General features: G+C 41.2%; 1 protein-coding gene across 11 annotated transcripts; it reads left to right on the forward strand.

Annotated features, from left to right (window-relative positions):
- The first annotated feature begins 854 nt into the window (after positions 1–854).
- clip1a (CAP-GLY domain containing linker protein 1a) lies at positions 855–23,500 on the forward strand. Of its 11 annotated transcripts, XM_027274977.1 has the most exons (30): positions 870–1,144; positions 1,490–1,593; positions 1,704–1,778; positions 4,823–5,135; positions 5,772–6,334; positions 6,968–7,092; positions 7,204–7,420; positions 7,517–7,714; positions 7,872–7,963; positions 8,168–8,228; positions 10,492–10,596; positions 11,904–12,803; positions 12,979–13,095; positions 13,426–13,483; positions 13,583–13,666; positions 13,809–13,965; positions 14,072–14,237; positions 14,400–14,615; positions 15,588–18,041; positions 18,776–18,913; positions 19,015–19,121; positions 19,258–19,378; positions 19,460–19,512; positions 19,637–19,657; positions 20,377–20,494; positions 20,858–21,008; positions 21,106–21,158; positions 21,744–21,749; positions 22,223–22,350; positions 22,444–23,500. In XM_027274977.1, exons 4-30 carry the CDS (start codon positions 5,045–5,047, stop codon positions 22,670–22,672), a joined length of 6,729 nt encoding a protein of 2,242 aa, XP_027130778.1. In that variant the 5' UTR covers positions 870–1,144; positions 1,490–1,593; positions 1,704–1,778; positions 4,823–5,044; the 3' UTR covers positions 22,673–23,500. The 11 variants fall into 11 exon arrangements, with proteins under 11 accessions (XP_027130807.1, XP_027130778.1, XP_019113054.2 ...); XM_019257509.2 differs by lacking the exon at positions 1,490–1,593; XM_027274981.1 differs by lacking the exon at positions 1,490–1,593 and having other exon boundaries at positions 5,775–6,334.
- The last annotated feature ends 212 nt before the right edge of the window (positions 23,501–23,712 follow it).

A 23,712-nucleotide genomic window follows, 5' to 3' on the forward strand; every position in this document is an offset into this window, starting at 1 on the left:
CCCATCAAAAGCTTTACATAACTCTAATCAAAGGCTTGCAACTGTTTTGCGTCTTGTAGCTCAATACTAGTACTAGCACAATATTTACTGCTGGTGATTTGTACATGCATGCAAGTCTGCATACAGTATGCAGTGCAGTTCACTATTTGATGCAAGATTAAAAGCCACCATCCTCATCATCCTCTCAAAACAATGAAAACAGCAGATTTTTTTTAACTTAGCTGCACATATGTCAACGATATTTTTTGGAATTGTCCTAACTTTTCCCCCCTATATGGTGCCCCTGTTGACAAATAACCCTTTTTTTTTTGACAATACCTAAAATACAGTGGCCAGTCTGTGTATATTTCTAAACGTTTTACAGATGCAAGCAAGAATACAGCAAAATGATTGCATACAGATATATCACATATTCTAGCTGAAATAAAGTTCGTTCTCCCTTTCAAACTAATTTAATAGCAAAAAAAAAAAAAAGCATTGGAAATATACACTAATCGAACACTTCTTCATGTTTACTATGAAGGTTATCTAATATTTTTTAATTATAAGCTTTGTAAAAGTGGAATTTATGGTAGTGTTATAATATTGGATCACATTGGATTGTACAATTGCACCTAATAAAGTGGTGTATATTTCTAATTAGAGCATAATTATTGCATACAGTTTAAAAGTTAAGAAAACTTCCCTTCCCTTTTACACTTGGCCCAAACCAAAGAACAACTGCATAACACTCTCTCTACTTGTACTTTCTTCTTTGGCACAGGTTTTATTCTTGACAAATAACGTTTTTTGTTTTTTGTTGGACAATATTATAACATTTAACCTGCTCTAAAGCACAATCCAGAAAAGCATGAGCCTTATTTATCTTCATCTTAATGAGAGTTTGGTGGTTTTGAAGTTGTTTCGCCTCTCTCCAACGCGAGGCAGTGTCCCATCTTCACCGAGCATATCATCTTTGGTCGGCACCTTCCGTTGACGTTCCTCTCGGCCGTTGGACACACCGCTCGTGCGCTGGGCTGTGCCTGCCTGTGTCGGTGTGATCCGAGCGGCGGCAGCAGCAGACGTCGTCGTCGTGGTGGAGGTGGTAGTAGTGGTGTTTTTTCCCCCCTTCAAAGAAGACGTACGCTGTACAGAGACATATCAGGTCAGTATTAGCTACGTGTTCCCGTAGACTCGCTGATAAACCGGAATACTTTACGTTTTACTTTAAGTTTTACAGGTTGGCGTAGACGTTAGTTGGAGCTAGCTGCTCCCTAACCGCCGGTTATCGCTCGGGCCTCGCTGCTAACGTTACTTAGCCGCTTAATCACGTCTGCGCTTATCACGATGAACACACTTTGATTCATATAAGCCCAGAGAGAGAGAGAGAGGTGACAGCACAGTCACCCAGCTGCTGATTACAACAACATTCATACGACAAACTATTAATTTCAGGTGGGCTAATCTGTAAACATTTTTTGTTAATGCTTGACTCTCTCTCAACTTGTAGCAGCAGTGTGCCCTGCTGGAGCTCCGGGGACACTGCGGAGACTTTTGGACTTGTGGAATTTGCTTTAGGCTCGGACACACTGTTGTTATTCGGATGTTTTGATCGTATGTAACTCAAGATAAACGTGATTTAGTCTCGCCAGAGAGGTTGTTAGGATAAGCTAGTGAGGTAAGTTAGCTGACATGTTTCGTGTTTTTTTTTTTTTTCTTCACAGGCTTGCCAGATGTGCCACCTCATCGACAGCCCTCAATCCCGTTAGCTATTGATAGAGGTGACAGGCAGGGGCGAGGTAGGCCAGACCTGCACAGTCACACTGTGTAATATAATAATCTGTCAGTGAGACAGCTGTGGAGACTAGACTAGGTATGTGGCTTTAAAGGTGTGACTATAATGAAACCTTTAAGGCAGTTTAACTTGTTTGCACTCGAGATTTTTAAAGACTGTGACACTTGAAACTCTTGACAGTCCTCTGTTTGTATTTCTAACAGTTTTTGAGCTTTTCCACGTGCAATTTAGAGTCTGAAAATGTGTGTGTGGGTTGGTCACCTTTTGTCACCATTTAAACCCCAGTTGTTATACTTGGTTTGGATTTTACATTGCAGCCACAGTGGAAACTTTGACTACCCTACCGTATATTTTATTATTTCAAGTCATAGTTATTTCTTGGCACAGTTGTAAGTGCCAGGATCTACTTAGGACAGACCAGTGTTGATACAATGGCTGTAGACAGCGAGGGTTGGTTGACTTGAAAACAGGTGATGCAGGATGCTTTCTGGCTCTTATTCTGTGCTTATGTCCTGTCCATGCTTTTTCTACACCTTCCTCTGTCGGTGTTTCGCAGAGGCCTACATAATCATCCCAGCAGATGTTTCCTCAAAAAGGAAAAAAGCAGAGCTCGCCTTGTCCTTGTGATGACAAACACAAAAAAAGAGTGTGATTACATCAGCGAATACACACTTCTGAATACATGAAGTCATACTTTTCTTTTGGTGTGAATTAGTCGTCAGTTTACTCTATCCGAAGCTCATAAACAATGTCCTGTTTCGCTCTTGTGTGTGTGAAGCAGAAATTGAGCGGGATGTCTCAGCTGGACTCGCTGTGAAAACATCCCAAGGAAGCCTGTTCGCACCTCGAGAGGTGGAATGAAAAAAAAAAAGCCCCACTGGGTTTTGTAACCAATGACGCCCTCCCATCATTTAATAAATACTTGGGAGGCTGAAAGAGATGAAATGGTTTCTGCTGTCGTTACAAAACATGCAAGCGGATTCAGCGAACGCCTGTATCAAAAGCGGTTTTGCACTCCTGTAGTCAGCAAGATACGCTCTTCTAAAGTGCGTACTGACAATCAGCGTGTTCCCCATAGCAGTGCTATGAAGATATTCATCTGCAGATTGAGTTTTTGTTTTTTTGTTCTTTTTCCAACATTCATACAGTGATTGAGGTTCATACTCTTCATATCTAATGCTTGGAAAGACTTTTAGCCCTTAAATGTCTGTCATTCCCAACGGGGAAGCTGATTATGTGAATGCAGCCATTTTGAGAAGTAAATTTCAGTTCTGTTTTTCAGGCTGACGTCTACCCATTTCTTTCTGGTTATTTCCAATCTATCAGTGCGTCGGCATGTTAATTCCCTGAAACTTTAGCAAGACGTTGATGTTTGGCTTTCTTCCTAGCTACAGATTAGAGGAGAGGAGAGTCAGTGGCAAAAGATTAACGTTACTGCGGCGGGACATTCTCCAGACTAAGTGGATCATTTTCAGCTGACTGCTTCAGCTCACCGATCAGAGCTGAAACAGCCCCCGTTAGTGCTCACAGGACAGTCATAGTAAAGCCTGGTGGTGCTCTACTAAGACATCTAAATGCAAATGATTTTTAGAGACCTTTTGTTGTCATAGTCCACAGGATCATGGGTCAGTCAGACCTTTCTTTTCTGAAGATTTAGGAGGTCACATATGGGCTCTTCATTTCAGCCATGCAGTCTTCAGCCACTGAGACTCTCTCTTTCTTTGGCCTCCTCCTGACCTGAGGGCATTAATAACTATCATTCAAGGACACGGCGCGAGAAAACTGGAGCACATTTGAACTAGGTCGCTGCTTTCTGATGGCCACTCTTTATTCTCTGCTGAGAAATATCTAAAAAGGCTACATACTGTAGCTTTTAGGCCCTTTTAGGCATGAAAGGTATGTTTGTGAAACTCTGTGTCATGTCATGTGTCTTGGCTGTCTTAAAACGTAGTCAGAACAGCTGACTCACATTTTAAAGGTTTATTTCACTGTAGAGACTTTGAAGGTCCAAAATGTTTAGGGGCCTCTACAGAAAATTAGAATCACTATGATTTTGTTAACTTTTTTAAATTAGCTTTTAAGATGAACAGATGCCACGGGTCCTCTTTCACAGAGTCTGCCATGTTAGACCGAATGTTCAACAGTAGCCTTGCTTGTTTCTCCTTGCTATAGGTGTATCACAATGCCACACTATCATGCCATATGATCAAACTACTAATAACAAAGGGACTAAGCAGTTTCTATGGTGCAGTAAAATGATAAACAGAGATGATCTGCCGCTGGTGGTGGAGGTCTTGCTTCTACAGTAATCCTGTTTATTAAAAAGCTGCCAACCAGATTTACATGATTTAATATGCCAGAATGAGTGAGCGACTGATTTGAGTGTCTGCGGTACTGTGTGTGTCGTGGTCAAGGTCACAGATGATACGTTATTCACAAGTTCATGATGGCAACAACATGGACTGCATATCGGCTGGCCTTTGACGGGGTATTTTTAGGTCTGTGTGCTGAGGAGCTTGTTGTCATAACAGAAACATTACATGCCTCCATTAACAGAGCACCGAGTCAATGAACATGCCTAAAAGGCATATCTGTACTTAGTATTTATGAGTTCATTATAAGTAAAATTAGTCCTGTCGGTGGAACACACAGCACAATCAGAGGCAGGAAAAGTCGACAAATAGTGCATTTGTCTAAATGATTAATTAACCTAATTAAAGGTCCAGTGGGTAAGATTCAGGGGGCTCTATTTACAGAGTATGGCAGACTTTTCATCAGTGTTTAATCACCTGGAAATAATGTTTACGTTACCTTAGAATGAGCCTTTTATATCTACAGACACGAGGTCTGCTTCCATAGTCTGCCATGTTTCTACAGTAGCCCAGAACGGACAAACTAAACACTGACTCTAGGTTGAGCTTTCATTTTTTCTGCATGTTTCATTGCCAACATAGTTTCTTCTTCATTAGCCTTCTCTGGTACTTCTAGTTTTTAATTCAAATGTAATTCAGTCGAGTAATGTTTCTTTATATTCCTCTCTCCAAACAGGGTCCTTTTTGTGGGCAGCATTTTTTCTCCCTCCTCCCTTTTCCTGTTTTTTTTTGTTTGTTTGTTTGTTTTTATTTTCTTTTTGGTAATTGATTTTTGGTGCGGAGAGAAGAACTTCGCCATCACAGAGCTGCAACCAGTTGTTTTCATGGTCTGGGGTCAGTCTGTACCCACTGACGGACACAAGCTTTGTGGGTCTGAGAAGAGATCACAGGTGGAAACATGAGCACAGCCAAACCTAGTGGGATCAAAGTGCCCAGCAAGATCGCTAAGTCCGCTGGGACAGCAGCCCCAAAGACCAACGCCAGCGCAGGTAAGAATCATCCCACGTGCAGCTGCTTCCAAATGCTCATGCTCACTTTTCTGGCAGACCTGTTGAACAGTCAAAGAGTTTTTTACAAGTTCATATAGTAACAAACAAGGTGGTCAGTTTCATTGGCTGGATAGAACTGACAAAATAGCTTTAGATAAAGTAGCTTTGGTATTTGCAAACACACTTTCTAGGTTGTACTAAATCACAATTGGAAAGCACAGTAAATATCTTAATAAATAGTGATGTTGAGAGCCTCTTTTTTTATGCTCAGCTAAATATGTAACCAGAGTGTACCAAACAAACCAAGGTCAGCTGGTTAACTGGGTTTTTGACATTTCAGATATTTGCTTCTCCGTGCAGCTTTTTTTCTAGTTAGTTCAATACTGTTTTCAGCCTCACTTTGGGTTGCATGTTTGTATGAAAGGTGCTTTATAAATAAATAAACAGCTTTTGAAACATGTACTCATGTAAGCTAGTTATGCTATAATTTTCATTTACATTGACGCATTTGGCTTACAAAAAAAACAACACAAGATAATCTGGGCATTGAATCAAATCACATGTTGTGTACAGCATTTTTTGTCAATTACTCAGTCTTTAAAAATCTCTATTCATTCCTCTCTGCTTATTTTTCAGCAGGAGCTAAAGCTTCTGTGGCAGACAAATCAGCTGCAAATGCCAGCGGAGGAGATGCCCAGAGTGCTGGGGAGAACTTCCAGATTGGGGAGCGAGTATGGGTGAATGGGAATAAGCCAGGCTTCATACAGTTTTTGGGAGAGACACAGTTTGCCCCAGGACAGTGGGCAGGAATTGTTTTAGATGAGCCAATTGGGAAGAATGATGGGTCAGTGGCAGGGGTGCGCTACTTCCAGTGTGAAGCTCTGCGAGGAATATTTACCCGCCCATCCAAGTTGTCCCACACAGAGGGGGAGGCTAATGGAACTCAGACGGCACCACCGTCTCGTGCTGCGTCACCCACTCCTTCAGTCGGTAGTGTGGCTTCGCACACACCCACCACAAAATCAACATTACCCTCAACTACCCCGGCAGCCAAGAAAGCCTCCTCCACTACACCGGCGACAACAGCTACACCATCATCCAACCTTGCACGCACAAACAGTGAATCTGTCTCCAACCTCTCAGAGACTGGATCAGTCAAGAAGGGGGAAAGGGAACTGAAGATGGGTGACCGTGTGCTGGTAAAGTTTGTTTGTTGTTATCTGGATATTTCAGCAAAGTGACAGAACTCTTTTTGCATAGCAAATTAGCAATTTAGTCACCATCAGAGTGCAGCTCTGGTGGGTTGATCGTATCATGATAAGCACCGTTCATCCTGCCTAAGCGGCTGCATGCTTCTCGCGGCGGGCTTGGTGCACCCACCCACAATCCTCCACAATCACACAATTGTGGCCAGTGTGTGGACAGAGTGCGTGCCGCATGAAATTTGAAACATAAAGGTCTGAAGCAGTTAACGTGCCTCCTTGTTGAAGATATTAATCATATAAGCAACAGACATAGGACACAAAAGCAAGTAGAAAACAGCACACAGCCATTATAAAAGTTAGAACTAATAACTGTCATGTTTGACTTTTCCTGCTTAGATAAATATACTTCCATGACCAGATTTATGATCATTTAAATAAAAGAAAGAAAAAAACATGTTTCACATGTTGACAGCTGGCCTCATTCTGCTCAACGCTGGTTTGTTTCTTTTGCTTTGATGGAATTATCTCATTCAGGATTTATTACTAAGAAAAGCTGATTACTCTTTAGGCCTCTCTTATCTGCTGAGGAGATTAAATGGTGGCTAATGTCTGTTGTTTTCTTCTCAGGTTGGTGGTACAAAGGCAGGAGTGGTACGTTTCCTTGGAGAAACCGATTTTGCCAAAGGCGAGTGGTGTGGTGTGGAATTGGATGAGCCCCTAGGAAAGAACGACGGAGCAGTGGCAGGCACAAGGTACAAACCCAAAAGATCTGTAAAGAACTGAAATAAAAGCTGCTACACCTTCTAGCCATCTGTTTATTATGACTTCTACGATCATGATTGTATTCCATTATCTGTCCCCAGATATTTTCAGTGCCAACCCAAGTATGGCTTGTTTGCCCCAGTGCACAAAGTCACACGCATTGGCTTCCCTTCCACCACGCCAGCCAAAGCAAAAACAACAGTTCGGAAAGTAGTGGCCACCCCATCAGGGCTAAAGCGAAGCCCGAGTGCTTCCTCAATCAGTACCATGAGCTCTGTGGCATCCTCTGTCAGCGCCAAGCCCAGCCGCACAGGCTTGGTGAGACATGGAAACACTCTCCTAAAGCAAAACTTAATTTTGAAAGTTGTGCTTTACTGATCTGTCTGACCATGTTTGCATTCCGTCTATCCACAGCTAACAGAGACATCATCACGGTATAATCGTAAGATTTCAGGCACCACAGCCCTGCAGGAGGCACTGAAGGAGAAGCAGCAGCACATTGAGCAGCTAATGGCTGAGAGGGACATGGAGAGAGCTGAGGTTGCCAAGGCCACTGGCCATGTCGGAGAGATGGAACAAGAAATGACCCTGCTCAGAGACGATCAGGAGCAGGTCAGCTCACCCAGCGGTTTATTAATAACTCTCTGAATGAATCTCCTGTTGATCATCCATCAATCAATCAATCAAACTTTGTTTGTACACCACTTTTCATACAAAATATGTAACACAAAGTGCTTCACACAATAAAACCCTGACCCTTCTCTTGAAGATGGAGGCTAAGATGGACCAGTTACGTGCCTTGGTAGAAGCTGCAGACAAAGACAAAGTCGAGCTGCTGAATCAGCTGGAGGAGGAGCGTAGGTAAGGACTCGCAGACTACTCAAACACTGATGTGCTGTGAGAAAATGGCAGCTAAGATCATATTGCTGTTATACTATCTCAGTCTAAAAGTCAGGAGGAACGATCTGTGCCCAAATTAGCTTATCCTTTCTCCCGATCAGTATAATTGAAGGTCATTCTCCCAAAAAAAAAGCTCCAGCATGATCATTTTTCTCTGTTGAACAGGAAGGTGGAGGACCTTCAGTTCCGTGTAGAGGAAGCTTGCATTACCAAAGGAGACCTGGAGGTAAATGCACGACACAGATCCACACTGTTAAAATGAATACATTTTATACTGATAGTGATGTTTAACTAAACACTGATTTAACGTCAAAGTTTGGATATTAACTCAGAAGCAACAGGTTCCCTCAAACTTTGCTCGAGATCCATGACAAGAGAGTGATTTCAATGTTTACATCAGTGTGTCTTCTTGGATGAGGTTAGCTGGTATTCCGTGTCACAGTTTTTATCCTGTCAGAGCATTTGCATTATCTCTTGCTCATGTTAGGAGCAGAAAGCAACCACTATGCAGTCTCAGTAGGCACGTTTGCATGGACAGTTTGATGCTGCCTTCATCTTGCATTAGATGATGAACTATCAAATGCACCCAGTGGTGCAGGAAGGCTCTGGCTTTGATGACAGGGCGAGGCTATGGCCAAACTGTGGCCTACTGTATGGCCTACTGTTATACTAGTTATGATTAATGTGAAGAGATGAATTATATATCCACACGAAGATTTTGCATTTAGCTTTGTCCTTCACATCATATTTTATAGTCATTTAATACTTTCTCAAGTGAGTCATGTTCTCATCCCAAGTAATGATTGAGTATTGGGGTCCATTGGTATCTGTGTTCATATCTGATCAAAGGATTTGTTATTTATTCCACAGTGCTACACAGGGGACCATCTCAATTACCCCGAAGGCATCCAAGCTCAAAATAGATGTTTAAAAATGAGGGCTACAGGGTTAGAATACCCCCTTATCTTCTTCTTAAATGTGTATACTAACATTTTATGACTTACTCACAGCTGTGGATTCATTAAAAACTTGCATGCAGCTTGAAATACACCGACAAAAAAAAAAAAACTCTCCTAAGAGGCCAAACTCAAAAAATGCTTTGTTGACTTCAAGCTGTTGAAGGTGTACTAATGTTTTGCTATAACCCTCAGTGCCTCCCTGTTCAGTGATGTGACGTTACTGCTTCTTTTTCCTCCTCGTCTTCGTCTTTCATGTTTGGCCCAGTGCTCAGCATGGAACCACTGGAGTTGTCCCCTTGTCATTCCACTGCCCAGTCACAGACCTGAATCCCACCAACAATGAACAGTGGTTGCATACACGGTCTTAGTCTACTTTCGTTCAAGTCACCCAGAAAATGTCCAGTGAGCCTTAAAATGTATATGTTAGCATCATAATCACATCCTTTATGCCTGATTCATTACCTTTAAATGTGGAATATCAGTTAGTGGCGTTAAACCTGGGATAGTCTGCTGACATAACATTTAAAACTGCTGTTACTCCCCTTTTTCTAAATGAAACTGGGTCACGTAAGACTAGAAGATAGCAGACAAACAAATTTGTGCCTGGAAATGCTTCATTAAGCTGCCATAAAACCCTTATTCATAAGGACACAACACCAAGAAGTGAAATGGGAATCCTTTCCTTGAGCCCGATATGCTTCTATTACTGATTGATTTCTGTTGAGTTGGTCACAAATCCTGCACATGGTGGTCTGAAAACTGGTGGTTTCTTATACAGTACAGTGTGGGCAATGGCCTTATAACCGAAGAGAGAAAGCAGTGTGGGTTTAGTAATACAAAATCACGAGATGTAATGTGCGTTTAGCTGGAAATAAACGCAGAAAAATCTCTACAAAGCGACTTCTTATTGTTAGATTAACGTTCTACAACATTAGATATCTTCTGCCTGATATAATAAATTGACCTGATCTTCCAGAATTAAGCATAAGGGTCAGGAAATAACCATCACTGCTTTCTCTCCATGATGTGGTGAAGTAACTTTTACTTGCTGGCTTGACACACATTATCAAAATTTCTATGTATCATAACAATCAGTGTGCTTTGTTCACCAGGTGTCAATTTTGCATGATCACCTCTCAACTACCTCCATCAGTATACTCATCCTGCACATCCATAACACACGCCACCTCTTCTGCTGCTCGTCTATCCCACCATTCTTTCACAAAATTCCCTGTGTGCAGCTGTTTATGGCACAGCCTGAAAGTTCTGCATGGGGTGTTTGTTTTTATTTTCCCCATTTCCACTCATCCACCACTCCCCACCTCCACCCCAAAACCCTTTCCCCAATTTTCATGCACACACACACATACAGACAGACACATACACCCACCGCACATCACTATTATCATTGTCCAAACCTCCCCCTCCATCCTCTCTCCTGTCTCCCTCCCTCCCTCTCTGTCTGCGTTGGGCTGGCATGTGATGGTGGCACTGGTGTGTTCTCTTCCTCTCCCCCTTGTTTACTAACAGACGCAGACCAGACTGGAGCATGCCCACATTAAGGAGCTTGAACAGAGCCTGCTCTTTGAAAAGACCAAAGCTGAGAAACTCCAAAGAGAGTTAGAAGACACTAGGGTAATGAACTCTGCTCTGCAGTGTGCTACGTCGGAAACGAGGGCCTGGGCCGGGGATAGTGGCCAAAAGATTTGCAAGGGGTATACAGAGAGGTGCCGAGTAGTAACCTGGAGCTTTGCTTTGTATGGGCTTGTCGTGAATGCATTTATTGGGCTTCACACAAGGAAAATAATACTTCAATCAATTCATAAACTAATGCATATATTAGGTCTATTTAAATGCTCAAATCAGTCCATCCTGCATAAAGTTAGATTTGAAAATTTAGGAATTATTTTGTGGCGTTAGCTACTGATTCATTTTTCCTTTTTTTTTTTAAATATTAATTTTCCTCACATTTAAATTGATTTAACTTTTCATTGAAAAGTATAAATTTCTTTTATAACCTTTCGATAAATAACCACATGCAACTATCAGCTGCCCTGAGTGACGGCTCTTTTACTTTTTTTTTTCCATTAAGTTACCCAACCTGAACTCACTCTTGCTTTACTGGTATCACTGCTTAACCAGACAGACAAACTTCTCCCCACCCGGCTAATCATTTTCTCAGTTATCCTATGTTCTACTCCCTCCAGTCCTTCCCAGCATCCATTTGTCCTGCTTATTTGGTGTCCCTGCGTTTTGCTAGTCTAAAACCCGCTCCACCTCCCAGACTATGCATCCTTGTGTTGCCCAAGGGTATTTTAGTCATGAGGGATGTCAGGAGAAATGTAGTTCTGTAGGTTTGTGAGCATGAGGGTCATAGTTTCTACGGGTTCTCTATTGACGGAAAAGAAAATGTTGATTTTGATTAAATAATTCACCTTAAACAAGCTATTAAATACTCATTTGAAGGATGTTTGAGAACATTAGAATAAATATTTCGAACATAGCTCGATCAGTGCTCCCTTAAAGTTGTTCTAGTTCATACCTCTCCTAAATAATGACATCAATAACAGCATTAATTCAACGATAAAGAGTTAGTTAGTTAAATGGATGGTGGAAAATGTCTACACACTGCTATAAGATCCATACATGCTTTCAGTGTTCACTTCCATTATTTGGACCATACCCCTAGTAGCCACAAGAGGTCAGTATAACGCCTTGTTTTGGGGATCAATGGTTTTTATACCCTCTTCATTAAGCAAGCAAAGAGTTTGTCACAAATCATTGTTAAGTTTTTTAAGTGCTTATCTATCACCATTAAAGTATTTAATTTGTTTAGTAACCGTATATTAAGATTAAGTCCCTAACACACTTTTGTTAGAACACAGTGGTTCAGTATGTCAGATTAGGACATATTTTTAAATGTAAGATTTCTGCTTTTAAAGGTCGCTACTGTTTCGGAACGATCCCGTATTATGGAGCTTGAGAGGGATCTTTCACTGCGAACACGAGAGGTAGCTGACCTGCAGCTGCGTCTTGGGACCCAGCAGGGCTCTGAAGACGCAAATTCAACTCTTTCTCCCCTCCTGGAAGAAATCAACTCTCTGAGGGATCAGTTGGCTGCCCAAGAAACTAAGCAGCAAGAAGAGCTGGCAAAGTACAAGGAGACGCTAGAAGCTAAAGAAAAGAGCCACACCGAGGCAATTGCTCAGCATCAGGCCACATCTGTGAAGCTCTCTGGTGACAACGAGCAGATGCAGATGCGCTTAAGCCAGGCTGAGAAAGAGAATGCTGAAATTATTGAGCTCTGGCGGTCGAAACTGGAGTCTGCCATTGCGTCTCATCAGCAAGCCATGGACGAGCTGAAGGTGTCCTTCAGCAAAGGTGCAGGTGCCCAGACAGAAGAACTCATAGAAACCAAAAGTGCACTAGAGAGGCTGAAGTTGGAGCACAAGTTGGCTTTAGAGGAAGCTGGAGCCAAACATGAAGCTGACATCAGAGTTTGGACTCAGGAGACGCAGGCACTGAAAGCACAGCTTTTGTCATTGACTGAGGACAAAGAACAACTGGAGGAATCACTACGGTCCAGCGTTGAAAAAACAGAGGAGCAGCACCTTGTGGAGATGGAGGATGTTCTTGGAAAGCTTCATGCTGCTGAAATTAGGGTTAAAGAGCTTGAGGAGAACGAAGCAATACTGGCCCAAGACAAGGACAGAGAAACCAAAGAGCAGATGGCTGAAATGGTGGCTCTCCGCAGCCAAGTAGCACAAGGTAACCAGGAGCTTGTAACCCTGAAGAGTCAGTTAGAGGTGGTTCAGAGCCAAGGAAACAACCAGGAGGCCAAGGTTGGTTTTTATTCAGCTTCAGTACATTTAAATACGCAATTTTCAGTCCATTTTAGCAAAGTGGTGTCTTCTGTTAGGTTAGTGTGATATTGTCAGCCATTGTTTTGTTTTGACATTTCTTTTCTGTTTCATTTTGCCCGTTTGTCCACTGTATTTTTTACTTGACATGCTGTAGGTTAGTGAATTGAGCTCTGAGTTGGAGGGCAAACAGCAGGAAGTCGTCTCTTTACAGGAGAGTCTGACCACTGTACAGCAGGAGAAGGACACCTTAAACCAGGAGCTTGGAGACCTGGTGAGTCTGTTTGTATATACAATGACTAAAGTTGCGTTAGGATGGAAGTCACTCATCTTTTTCATGCTAAGTGGCCTTTTGTGATGACTATGTAATTGTTTGTAAAATTACCTTAGTCATGTTTTTGGCATTTCCCTATCATAATTTCTTATTACTCAACAACTGATATATACAGCCTGTCTATCTTCAATGAGCTAATATCAGCTAAAATATTTGCTCAACCGTTGTAACAGTTGGTCATATGGTGAAGATAATTCAGATGTATAAACCACAGAAATCATAAATGAAAGTCCTGAAATGCTGATTTGTAAATTTATCAATTTCCCACAGAAACAAAAGTTGGCTGAAAGCACAGAGGAGCAGACAAAATCAGCAAAAACTATGCAAGGTAAATGACATAAGCAATTTTTTTATTGGTCAATTAGTTAAACATTTTTACCTATCGTCTGCTTCACAGGATTAAAAATGTAATATCTTTTTTTTGCAGAAACACTCGAGAAGCTCAGTAAGAAAGAAGAGCAGTGCACATCGCTGACCACAGAATCAGAGTCTCTAAGAAGTCAGCTTGCAGGTAAGAATATTGTAACTGCGTTCTTTTATATTAAATGATTTGTAAGTAATATGTGTTATTACTGTACCGTGTGTTTTGTTTCCTTTCATATTGAATAATAAACTTAAAAATCGATGAACAAACGCGTCATGTCTTTGCTCAGGGCTGGAGAGGAAGCTGAACGCTGCAGATGAAAAGCTTGAGCAGCTTTCAAAAGACAAAAACAAGCTGGAAAATGATTTTTCAGAAATGATGAAGGCATCTGGTGATAGTTCAGTACAGCTGACCAAAATGAATGAAGACCTCATCCAGAAAGAACGGTACCACACTTTAATGTTACTTTTTAATTACTTCACATAAAACTATTTATTTTTAGTTATCCAACCTGTACCCAAACATTCTCCTCAAACGTTCTTCCTCACGCAGGAGGCTTGAGGAGTTACAGAGTCAACTAGCCGAGGAGAAGGAGAAGGTGGCACACTCAAATGAACAACTTCAGCAGGAACAGTCCCGCAAAGAGCAGGAGCTGAAGGAGACCAGAGAGGCACATCAGTCTCAAATTAGTAACCTTGAGGGGAAGATTGCTAACTTGGTTCGTACTGGAAGCAGTCACAAAATTTTTTGGAGTAATATGTTGGATATTTCAAGACTTAGACATTAAAACTTGTCACACTTAAGTGCATTAGACGCAGCTTCAAGGGGGAAATGCCCTAATGTGATTTAGTTATGACTTTTCTCGTCCCCTGTTTTCTAGGAGAAGACTGTTAAACAGGGTGAGACCCAGGTTGAGGAACTGAAGGCATCTCAAGAGAAAGCCTCCGCTCAGGCCTCGGAGCTCCATGTGAAGGAGCTCGAGGTGCTGCAGAGTGAAGTCAACAAGTTGAAGCAGGACCTCTCCTCCTCCAAGGACAAAACCCAGGAGCTGGAGAAGTTGGTGTCTGAGCTACAGCCATACAAGGAACAGGCTCAGGTAAGCACCAACCCTCAAAGTTACAGACGCACAGGTTTAATCAACACGTTTTATGTTTGTTGAAGGTTATTATGCATACGAATGTTTTGATCGTTAAAAGTTACCAGGAAAAATGTGATGTGTGTGCACCAAGCTCATTTAATATTGGTGGTTAATGTGTATTATCATTTTCACCATCATACACATTATTAGTGATAAGTTGTTCATTCCTCCCCAACATTAAAGGCTAATATCCTCCTTGTTCATATCCATCTTAGCTCTCTTATGGATTATTCCATGGGCTATATGCTTACGGGGGTACACCTGATGAAAATTATATTTAATGTATTGTAACACAATTTATGGTGATTGGAAAAGTTAGGGCTGCTAAGTGGATATTTGTGCACTCGGTAAGATCAAGTTAAATCACTATTTATGGATTTAAAATGAGTTTAAAATTAGTGGTAACTGCTTTTTTTTTTTTTATGTACCCCTGCTAGCATTGTTTGTTAGCGTGATATTTCATTTTAGTAGAACATTTTCACTTTCTAACAAGTCGTTTTTTGTGTGCATTTCTACACGATAGAAGGGATTTTTGTTTTTTAATAAGTTTTCTATATTTAAAAATAAATGAAACAATAATACATTCACTTTATTTAGATATTATATATTATTTTGGCATCAATTTAATTAATAAATTTGTTTAAAGTAAATAAGGCCTGAAGTGAAAATGTTCTGCCTTTTTTTTAAATATATTTTTAAAAAAATCATTGTGGTGTAAGCTGCGGTTTGATCTTTTGCCATTTTTAAAATCATTGTGGTGTAAGCTGCGGTTTGATCTTTTGCCATTTTTAATGCTTCTGCAGCTTAACCTTTCCAATTGCGTATTACTTATGACCATATCTGCTTTGGTTTATTTTTTGGATTCATCTTACTTTTCCCTTTTGTGTATATATTCCCTTCCTTTTTTTTCTTTCAACTTTATTTTCCCAGCGTCTTTCTGCTGAGCTTGACACCTACAAGCATGATGTTGAACATTTGTCCAAAAAAGTGGAAAAGCAGAGTCTAGATCTGGAAAATATGTGTAAGGAAAGTAAGGATGTTCAAGCTCAGAAAGACAAACTGGAGAAACAGCTTTCAGACGTGCAGGCTAAACTCTCTGCCGTGGAGATCAGTCACCAGGAGCTTTCAAAGCAGAATGAAGAACTGCTAATAACCAGAAATACACTTTCAAAAAATCAAGAGGAACTACTCTCCAAAAACAAGCGCTCAGATGAAGAAAGGATATCGTTAAACAAGGAGCTGGAGAACCTCAAAGATCTTCTTCAGGAAGCTCAGACTGAAAACAAAAGTCTGAAGCATGCTGAAGGTGAGCACCAGGCCGAAACTGAGGAACTTCAAAGACAAAATGCAGAGAAGAATGACTTGCTCTTAAAGCATCAGCAGGACATCGAGCAAATCGAGGCTATAAAGAAGCAACTATTGGAAGATTATGAAAATGTCTGCAAAGAGAGGAACCGGCTTGAAGATGACCTCAATGAAAGCAGGTCAAAGTTCACATGTGAGAAGGACAATCTCATTTTGGAGAGAGATTCGGCTAGAAATGCCAAAAAATCTCTCGATGCTAAGAATGCTGAACTGCAGGCGAAACTTAAATCTTTGAACTTGGAAAAAGAAGATCTCACAATGAAGAACACCCAGCTGCAGGCCCTCACGGAAACACTAACAAAAGAGAAGGTGGAGATGTCTTCTGAAATCAGTGCTGCTGTGCTGGATAAAAAGAGCCTTGAGACAATGAAGGAGGATCTCCAGAACAAGCTTAGTGTTACAAAGAAGGACTTGGAGAGCTCTATCCGGGAATGTGAAGAACTTAAAGCCTCAAAAATGAGCCTGGCCCAGATGCTGGAAGAGTTCAAGACAAGCAGTCAGGTGACCGATTCTGAGAGGCTTCACCTTCTGCAGGAGAAAGAAGATTTACTTACGATCCAAAGAAAAGTCTGTAATGAGAAGGAAGAGCTCCTCAGAGAGATAGAAGAGTTAAAGGAGAAGCTTCAAGCCTCAACAGAACAACTGTCTCAGTCTAACGAGAAGTTAAAAGAAGCGTTATCGTCCTTTGAGCAAGAGAAGCAAGCATTTCGCCTGCAGACTTCTGAAACAGAGATGTCTCTGCATGCAATACGAAAAGAAAAGATGAGCCTGGATTCAGCACTCGAGCAGCAGAAAATGGATTATGAGCGTTTGGCAGGGGAGAAAGGCGAGTTAGAAGAGAAGTACACAAAAGCTATATCTGAGAAAGATGCTCTGTCTCTTGAGCGTGATAAGTTAGCTAGTGATATCCGAACAACTAAGGAGCAGTTAGATAGTTCCTCTAGAGATAATTCTGTTGTTATTCAAGAGAGGTCTAACTTAACAAAAATGCTAGACGAAGCCAAACGTCAAAAAGACGAGATTGAAGCAGAGAAGACCTCTTTGAAACGAGAAAAAGCTGACCTACAAAACGAGCTGCAGAAACATAAATCTGATATCAAAATTCTTGAAAAGGGCAAAACTGAACTTGTTCAAGAGCACAGTAAGCTAAAGACAGATTTTGAGAATGCTAATTTAGAATCTGTTCAACAGATTGATAACCTTACAAAAGATTGTAAGCGTCTGCAGTCGTTGCAGACTGAGGCTGACAAAAAGGTGCAGTCCTTGGAGAATGAAAAGCAGGGACTGCTTCAGGAGATCCAGGAGTTCAAAAGTCAAACTGAATCAATGTCAGAAGCCAAGCAACTTCTTGAGACCAAGCTACAGGCTGAATCCAGTGAACGGAATAAAGTGATATCTGACAAGGATAGTCTTTCCAAACAAATTGAGCAATTGCAGAAAAAGTTGTCCGAAGCTACACAAGAAAACAAAGAGATTTCCTCTAACCTTAAGAATATTGACGAGCAAAACAAGTCTTCTCTGGTAGATATGGAAGCTCTGAAAACACAACTGAAGCAGCGAGAGCAAGAAACTGGTCGGTTGTCAGAAGATAAAGAACAGCTGTCATCTAAGCTCGAAGAGATGGGCAAACAGGTGACCCTCCTGACCACAGAGAAGGAGAACCTTCTAGCTGGACAGTGTAAATTGGAGCAGGACTTTTCATCCCTCCACACAAGCCAAGAAAAGTGGCTCGCCGAACGGTCAAAACTCCTCGAAGAGGCCGAGAAGTTGCGTGCTAGTCAGAAACAACTAGAGGTAGATGTAAAAGACCTACAAGCTGAGAAAGACCTTTTGGAAAAGCAATACAAGAACGCTGTTGAGGAGGTTTCAGTGTCTGCCTCTGCAAAAGAAGAGGTTTGCTCCAGCATTTCAAATCTAACAGCTCAGAAGGAAGCCCTGCAGGCGGAGAAGGATGACGCTACCCAGCAAGTCATGCAGCTCCAGTCCCAACTAAAAAATGCCATTTCTAAGCAGCTTGAGGTATTCCTCCTCTAGTAGTTATCACCGTCACACAAACCCTTAGAGTGGCTGGGGCTATGTCACCTACTCACTGCATGCTTTGCTGGTTTGTTCCCCTTTTCCCTTTCCTCTTTTGTTTTCATGTCTAACTTTCATCTTCCACTTACTAACTGCTGTAAATTACCCTTAGCTCCCAGCCTTTTCCTGTGGGCTTATAACGTGATCTAACATGAGGTGAAATTCTTCTGGGTTACATTATTATGTAGGTCTAAGGTGATCTTCATCACGCTTACCATCTGATGATGGTGATCGTATAATTGACGTCAATAGGCTTTTAATTGTTTTTAGAGATTATAGCCCCAATTAGTGTGGGTAATGGGTTTTTTGTATCCGTTCTGAGGCCACAGGTTGTAGAGTGTTTACCTAGAGTATATACTAATTGTTTTCCTCTTAAGTGTAAGATTAATGTTGGTAAGTCTCAACTTTAATGTACTTGAAAATTGCAGTTAATTGAGATTTGGATAACTGATTCAGCAATTAAGATGGCAGACTTATTAAGCATGCAATTAATTTATTAAATAATATTAAAATCAGATCATCGGTTGAATTCAAGCTATGAATTATGAATATCTTCACAAATTTCTTATTATAGTTGGTGTTTAATTGAGGGCATTATGTCAGCGTCAACCGATCGTTTGGTGCTCTCGATTTGAAGCCGTTGTTCTTAACAAATATCCTACTCGTGCACCATTTAGGCTGCAGAGGCCTCTGGCAAGTCTGCTGAGGCCCTCGAACAGCTGACAAAAGAGAAAGCCAGTTTGATGCAGGAGAAGAACGAAACCCGATCATTGCTGGAGGAGCTCCAGAGCTCCAAGCAAGAGCTGGAGACCCAGGTGAGAGAGGAAATGCTTATGCAAGCTTTCACTGGAGAAGTGTCTCTTCTCAAAAAGCAATGTCTTGTAGTTGGAACCATAAATATATTTGTTGTTTTTAGCTTAAGAAATCAAGGGAAGAGAACTCCAAGTACCAAGAAGATCTGAATGTATCCAAAGAGCAGCTTTGCACAGAGACTCAGAAGACTAAGCAGCTGTGCAAGGAGATGTGAGTATTTTGGCTGCGGTGTAATAATAATAATAATAATAATAATACCTTTATTTTCATATTTTCTTTACAACATCCTTTTTTGTATGTTGTCTACATGAACTTCTTAATCATTTGAATATTCATATGTATTCAGCGAGGAGCTGAAAGAAGCTGATTCTGTGAAGACACAGTCCCTGCAGATGCTGCAAGATGAGAACAGCAAGCTGACTCAGGAGCTTGATAACAATCACAAAGGCCAGGATGATCTTGTGAAGGTGCAACACTTTAAAAACTTCCATAAAGAATCTGAACATTTGTGTTTCTGCAGCTAAGCAGCTCTTGTTTTTTTTTTCTAGCTCAAGAATGAGCACTCCAAACTCAAAAAGCAGCTGAAGGAGTTTAAACAAAGGTAAGATAAGACACTATCATCCTGTGACGTGTGCACTTCGTCAGATCTCTGCAGATTAAACAATATTTCCTAAATAAGTAGAAATCCTTTCACCTGCGAATCATGCTGTTGTTTTCCTTCAAAGCCTGCCAAATAATGCCATCAGGTACTTCACCAATTTTAATATTGTCTGATGTCAGTCAACGTCATGTGAAAAATATCTTAACCATTTGCATGTAGGAAATTATCAGGAACAAGCTAAGTCATGTTTCCGTTCTGTCGTAGTCCCATAAAAGGATGTGGTGTCACATTTCTGATACTGATCAGCACAATGTGTGTGATACTGTACCACTACTAAATGGTGAAGAAAAAAAACGAGTTCTCAAACACAGTGCAGCTGTGCAACGAGATGAATTCAGATGAACTCTGACCTGCGGTCAGCTCGGGATTTCACCGGAACAGGAGCATGCTTGAACTTGTCCGTCGTACATGTTTTAATAAAAGCGAACAGGAAACTGAGCAAACAATTGTAGGGCAACAAAAGAATGTGAGGCAAAGCACAACACATTCAGTACATTATTTAAAAAGTTATTTAACCTACAGCCTCATTTCACCTGCTCAACTCTTCCATGTGTGCTCTCACTGCTGATTTTCAGTGTTTAGGGATTTTCTTTGTCGGTTTTTCCCATGTGTTCAGAATCTCCCACTTTATTTCCACAGTCAACACAAAAATATATCAAATATTTTAACCAACCACACCAGAGAAGAAATGACTCTTACTTTTCTGCATGTCTCCTCAAACTTGTAAAATGTCTGTGGTGCTCTGTGGTAAACCGGGGCTGATCGTGTATCTCTGATATTTAACTGATATTGTGCATTTGATAGTGAGAGCACCTTGAAGGAGCAGTTTGAAAAGGAGAAGGCCTCCCTCCAACAGTCCGTCCATAAATCTAGTGCCTTAATTTCAGAAAAGGACCAGCAGGTGGAAAGCCTGAGGAGCGAGGTGAGTTTGCACACAATGAACAAGTTTTTAGAGCATGGACAGGTTTTGTGAGTGCGCACGGAAAGATGCAGAAGTACAGACGTGTTGATTTTATGCACCCTGCGGTCAGACACAGATTCATTTGACATGAGTAAAATAAATGGACCTTACAGGAACATTTCTTACAGTGCAGATTAACAGGATGCCACTTCTAGGTCACCTTTCATTTTGTGTGTGCATATGATCATCAACAATCTTGATAACCTAAAAGTACAACTTTGAACATCGTAAGAAGGCGAGCCCTGACGTTGACACTGCTCTAGTTGATGCAATTACATGAGATTTGTGCTCACATTAAATTTGTGTTTTTTGATTTCTTCACAGTTGACTGTGCTGCGTGGGGAAAGTGCCTCAGTTAAGACACTGCAGGATATGATTCAGGCCTTGGAGCGTGACAAGACTCATCTACAGGAGCGTGTTCAGAGACTAGAGAAGGACCTGGCTGCAGGGCCTGACGCCATCAACGTATCCTCAGGTAAGAGTGGGTTTAACTCATGACCACAACTAAGATTTCTGAGGTCACATTGACCTCAAAAAGAAAACCAGATTACCTAAACAATTCTGCGTTTCAGGTGATCCAGTTTTGGACCAACTGAGGGAGGATAAGGAGACTGCAGAGAGTCAGGTGTGTATATCCAGACTAATACTAATCATAGGCTTTGTTAGGTTGATTTTTGCCATTCATACATTCAGTGTAAAGATGCTTCCCTACCCTGGCCCATTAAAATGTTCTTGTTTGACAATACCCTGATCTCATTTTCATTTTCATCATAGTTGGGGCAGTCGTACGGAAGCAGCCTTGCTGAATGCTGCTTGTGAAATGACTGTGCTGCTTAATCAGACATTTACTAACAAATAAAACTTCTGATGTAGCAGTAGACTCTGAATTTTACTCATGTAGCTGTTCCAGTATAATGTTTTGCAGAGGTGAATTGGTTTGAAGTGACCTTAAAAATTGAGCTTCTGACATCATGATCGATGATTGACAGGACTCATGAATGATCACAGAAATTCATCATCACAACCTCCAGCCTCTGTTTAATCTAAAATGTTATACTGTATTATCTCCGTCAGTGATGTTTTAAGTGTGTTGTCTGGCAGGAAGTGGGTCCTAATTTGAATCTCAATTTTTTTTTCTTTCTCTTTCTTAAATCCCAACTCCTCCTTCTCTGCCCTGTCTCTGATGTTGGCAATGCTACACCACCATCAGGCAGCGGTTTGTTAATGTTTTTCATCAGCTTCACTTGTGCACGTTTGTCTGTCACTGTCACTGTGGTTCTTATGTTTTGTTTTTCGTCCACTGTATCACGTTATAGTTTGAATTTAGTTTGGCTCATTAGGCGCTCTGATAGAACTTGAAGCAAAACTTGAAACAAAATGACTCTTGTCATCAGCACACATCAGACCTGTTAAAGATTACTTTTACTCGGTAAAACACTCATGATTCAATCTGGGTGTTTTTTCTTGACTCTTTGTGACTTATTCAAAGCTTCAGTTTTTCTTTGGCTTACAACTCACAGTGGCGATTCACCATCGGGGTCAAAATTAGGTTAATTATTTGGGGGGAATGGCAACGTTTTGGCACATAGTACAGTGAATAAACTTCACAGGGTCAGTTTTTAGAATATTGTGTCAGAAAATGTGTCGATCAGCAGCACTGATGCTTCTGTTGTGTTACTCCTTTTACAGATTGAGTTCCTGAATTCGGTCATCGTTGACCTTCAGAGAAAGAACGAGGAACTCAAGGACAAACTGGAGAAGATGGCAGCTGCTGCTCTCAATGGGAATAATCCAAGCGAGCTGGATAACTATGATAGGTAAGTCCTCTAAAATGTCACCAGCTGTGCGGCACTACGACTTAAATTTTGTACAGTCGGTTACACACCAAACTGCTTTCTTCTTCTCTGCAGCCATGACAAGGAACCCGTGAAGAAAAAGCTTCCCCCGAGGCTCTTCTGTGACATCTGTGACTGCTTCGACCTCCACGACACAGAGGACTGTCCCACACAAATGCAGATGCCCGACTCCCCTCCACACACCACCTACCACGGCAGTAAGGGCGAAGAACGTCCCTACTGCGACATCTGTGAGGTCTTTGGCCACTGGACCGACTCCTGTAACGACGACCAGACCTTTTGAAGCCTATATATCACCCTCGTTCGCACAATCACTATATTTGCACATCGCGTTAGATTATGCGGTGCTTTTGGGGTTTAGGTTTGTATGTGTGCGTTTTCGTGTGCTTGTTTTTGCCAAGCGTCTTCGTTGTCCACGCCAGTCCTTAAGCGCTCTTACAGGAGAAAGGTCTCCTCCTCTTTCCAAAAATTCAGATATCCATTAAAATAATACGCAGCAGTTAATAATTTGTATTTGTAAATGACTTTGGAGGAAAAATGTTTGATATCTCGGGTCTGTGTGAGTGAGAGGGTACTGTAGGTGGATGTGTCTTTGTGCGAGGAAGCGACGGTCTTCTTCAGATCATTAATTTATCAATATCCTAACATTGTTTGCACAGCTTGTTGGGGGATTACAAAGATAATATACTATCATAAAAGGTGTTTATTTGAAACTGTAAATTACTTGAGTGAACAAAAAAAAGTCGGTTTTTGCAAAAATTGGTGAGCTATAGTTTATTTTTTTATGCCTGGAAATACTACGTACTCTTTAAAGGTTTGATAGTATGTGTGTAATTTTGTGAGGGGGAATCGCGGGGAGAGATTTGTGGAGCGGTGAAACCAATTGCTGTCTGGCTTTAACAGGAACTTTTTTTATGCTCTTCATGAAGGAACTGCAGTGTGATTGGTTTAGAAACACATTTAGTGTGACTCCTCAGTTCCACTCAAAGGGCCATTTCCAAAAAAGTTTCTTTGCAATCAAGATTTCTGTATGAAAGACTTAGGCAATTCTTTAAAAAAATGTTTTGAATATCTGTATAAAAATAAATGAAATTTATGTATGAATTAAAAACCATCTGTGTTGATTGTTCAGTTGAAAGCGGCACATCGATCAGCCATAACGCCACTCCACCTCCGATGATGTGCTGTGATATCTGGGAGCAAGACGTTCGCAGCACATACTGTCAGCTGCGAGGTGGTGCCTCCGTGGATCAGACTTGTTTGTCTATCACATCCCTCAGAGGTTCATTGGATTGAGATCTGGGGAATGTGGAGGCCAGGTCA

Source organism: Larimichthys crocea, chromosome III (genome assembly GCF_000972845.2).
Source record: "Larimichthys crocea isolate SSNF chromosome III, L_crocea_2.0, whole genome shotgun sequence".
Classification (NCBI taxonomy): Eukaryota; Metazoa; Chordata; class Actinopteri; family Sciaenidae; genus Larimichthys; species Larimichthys crocea.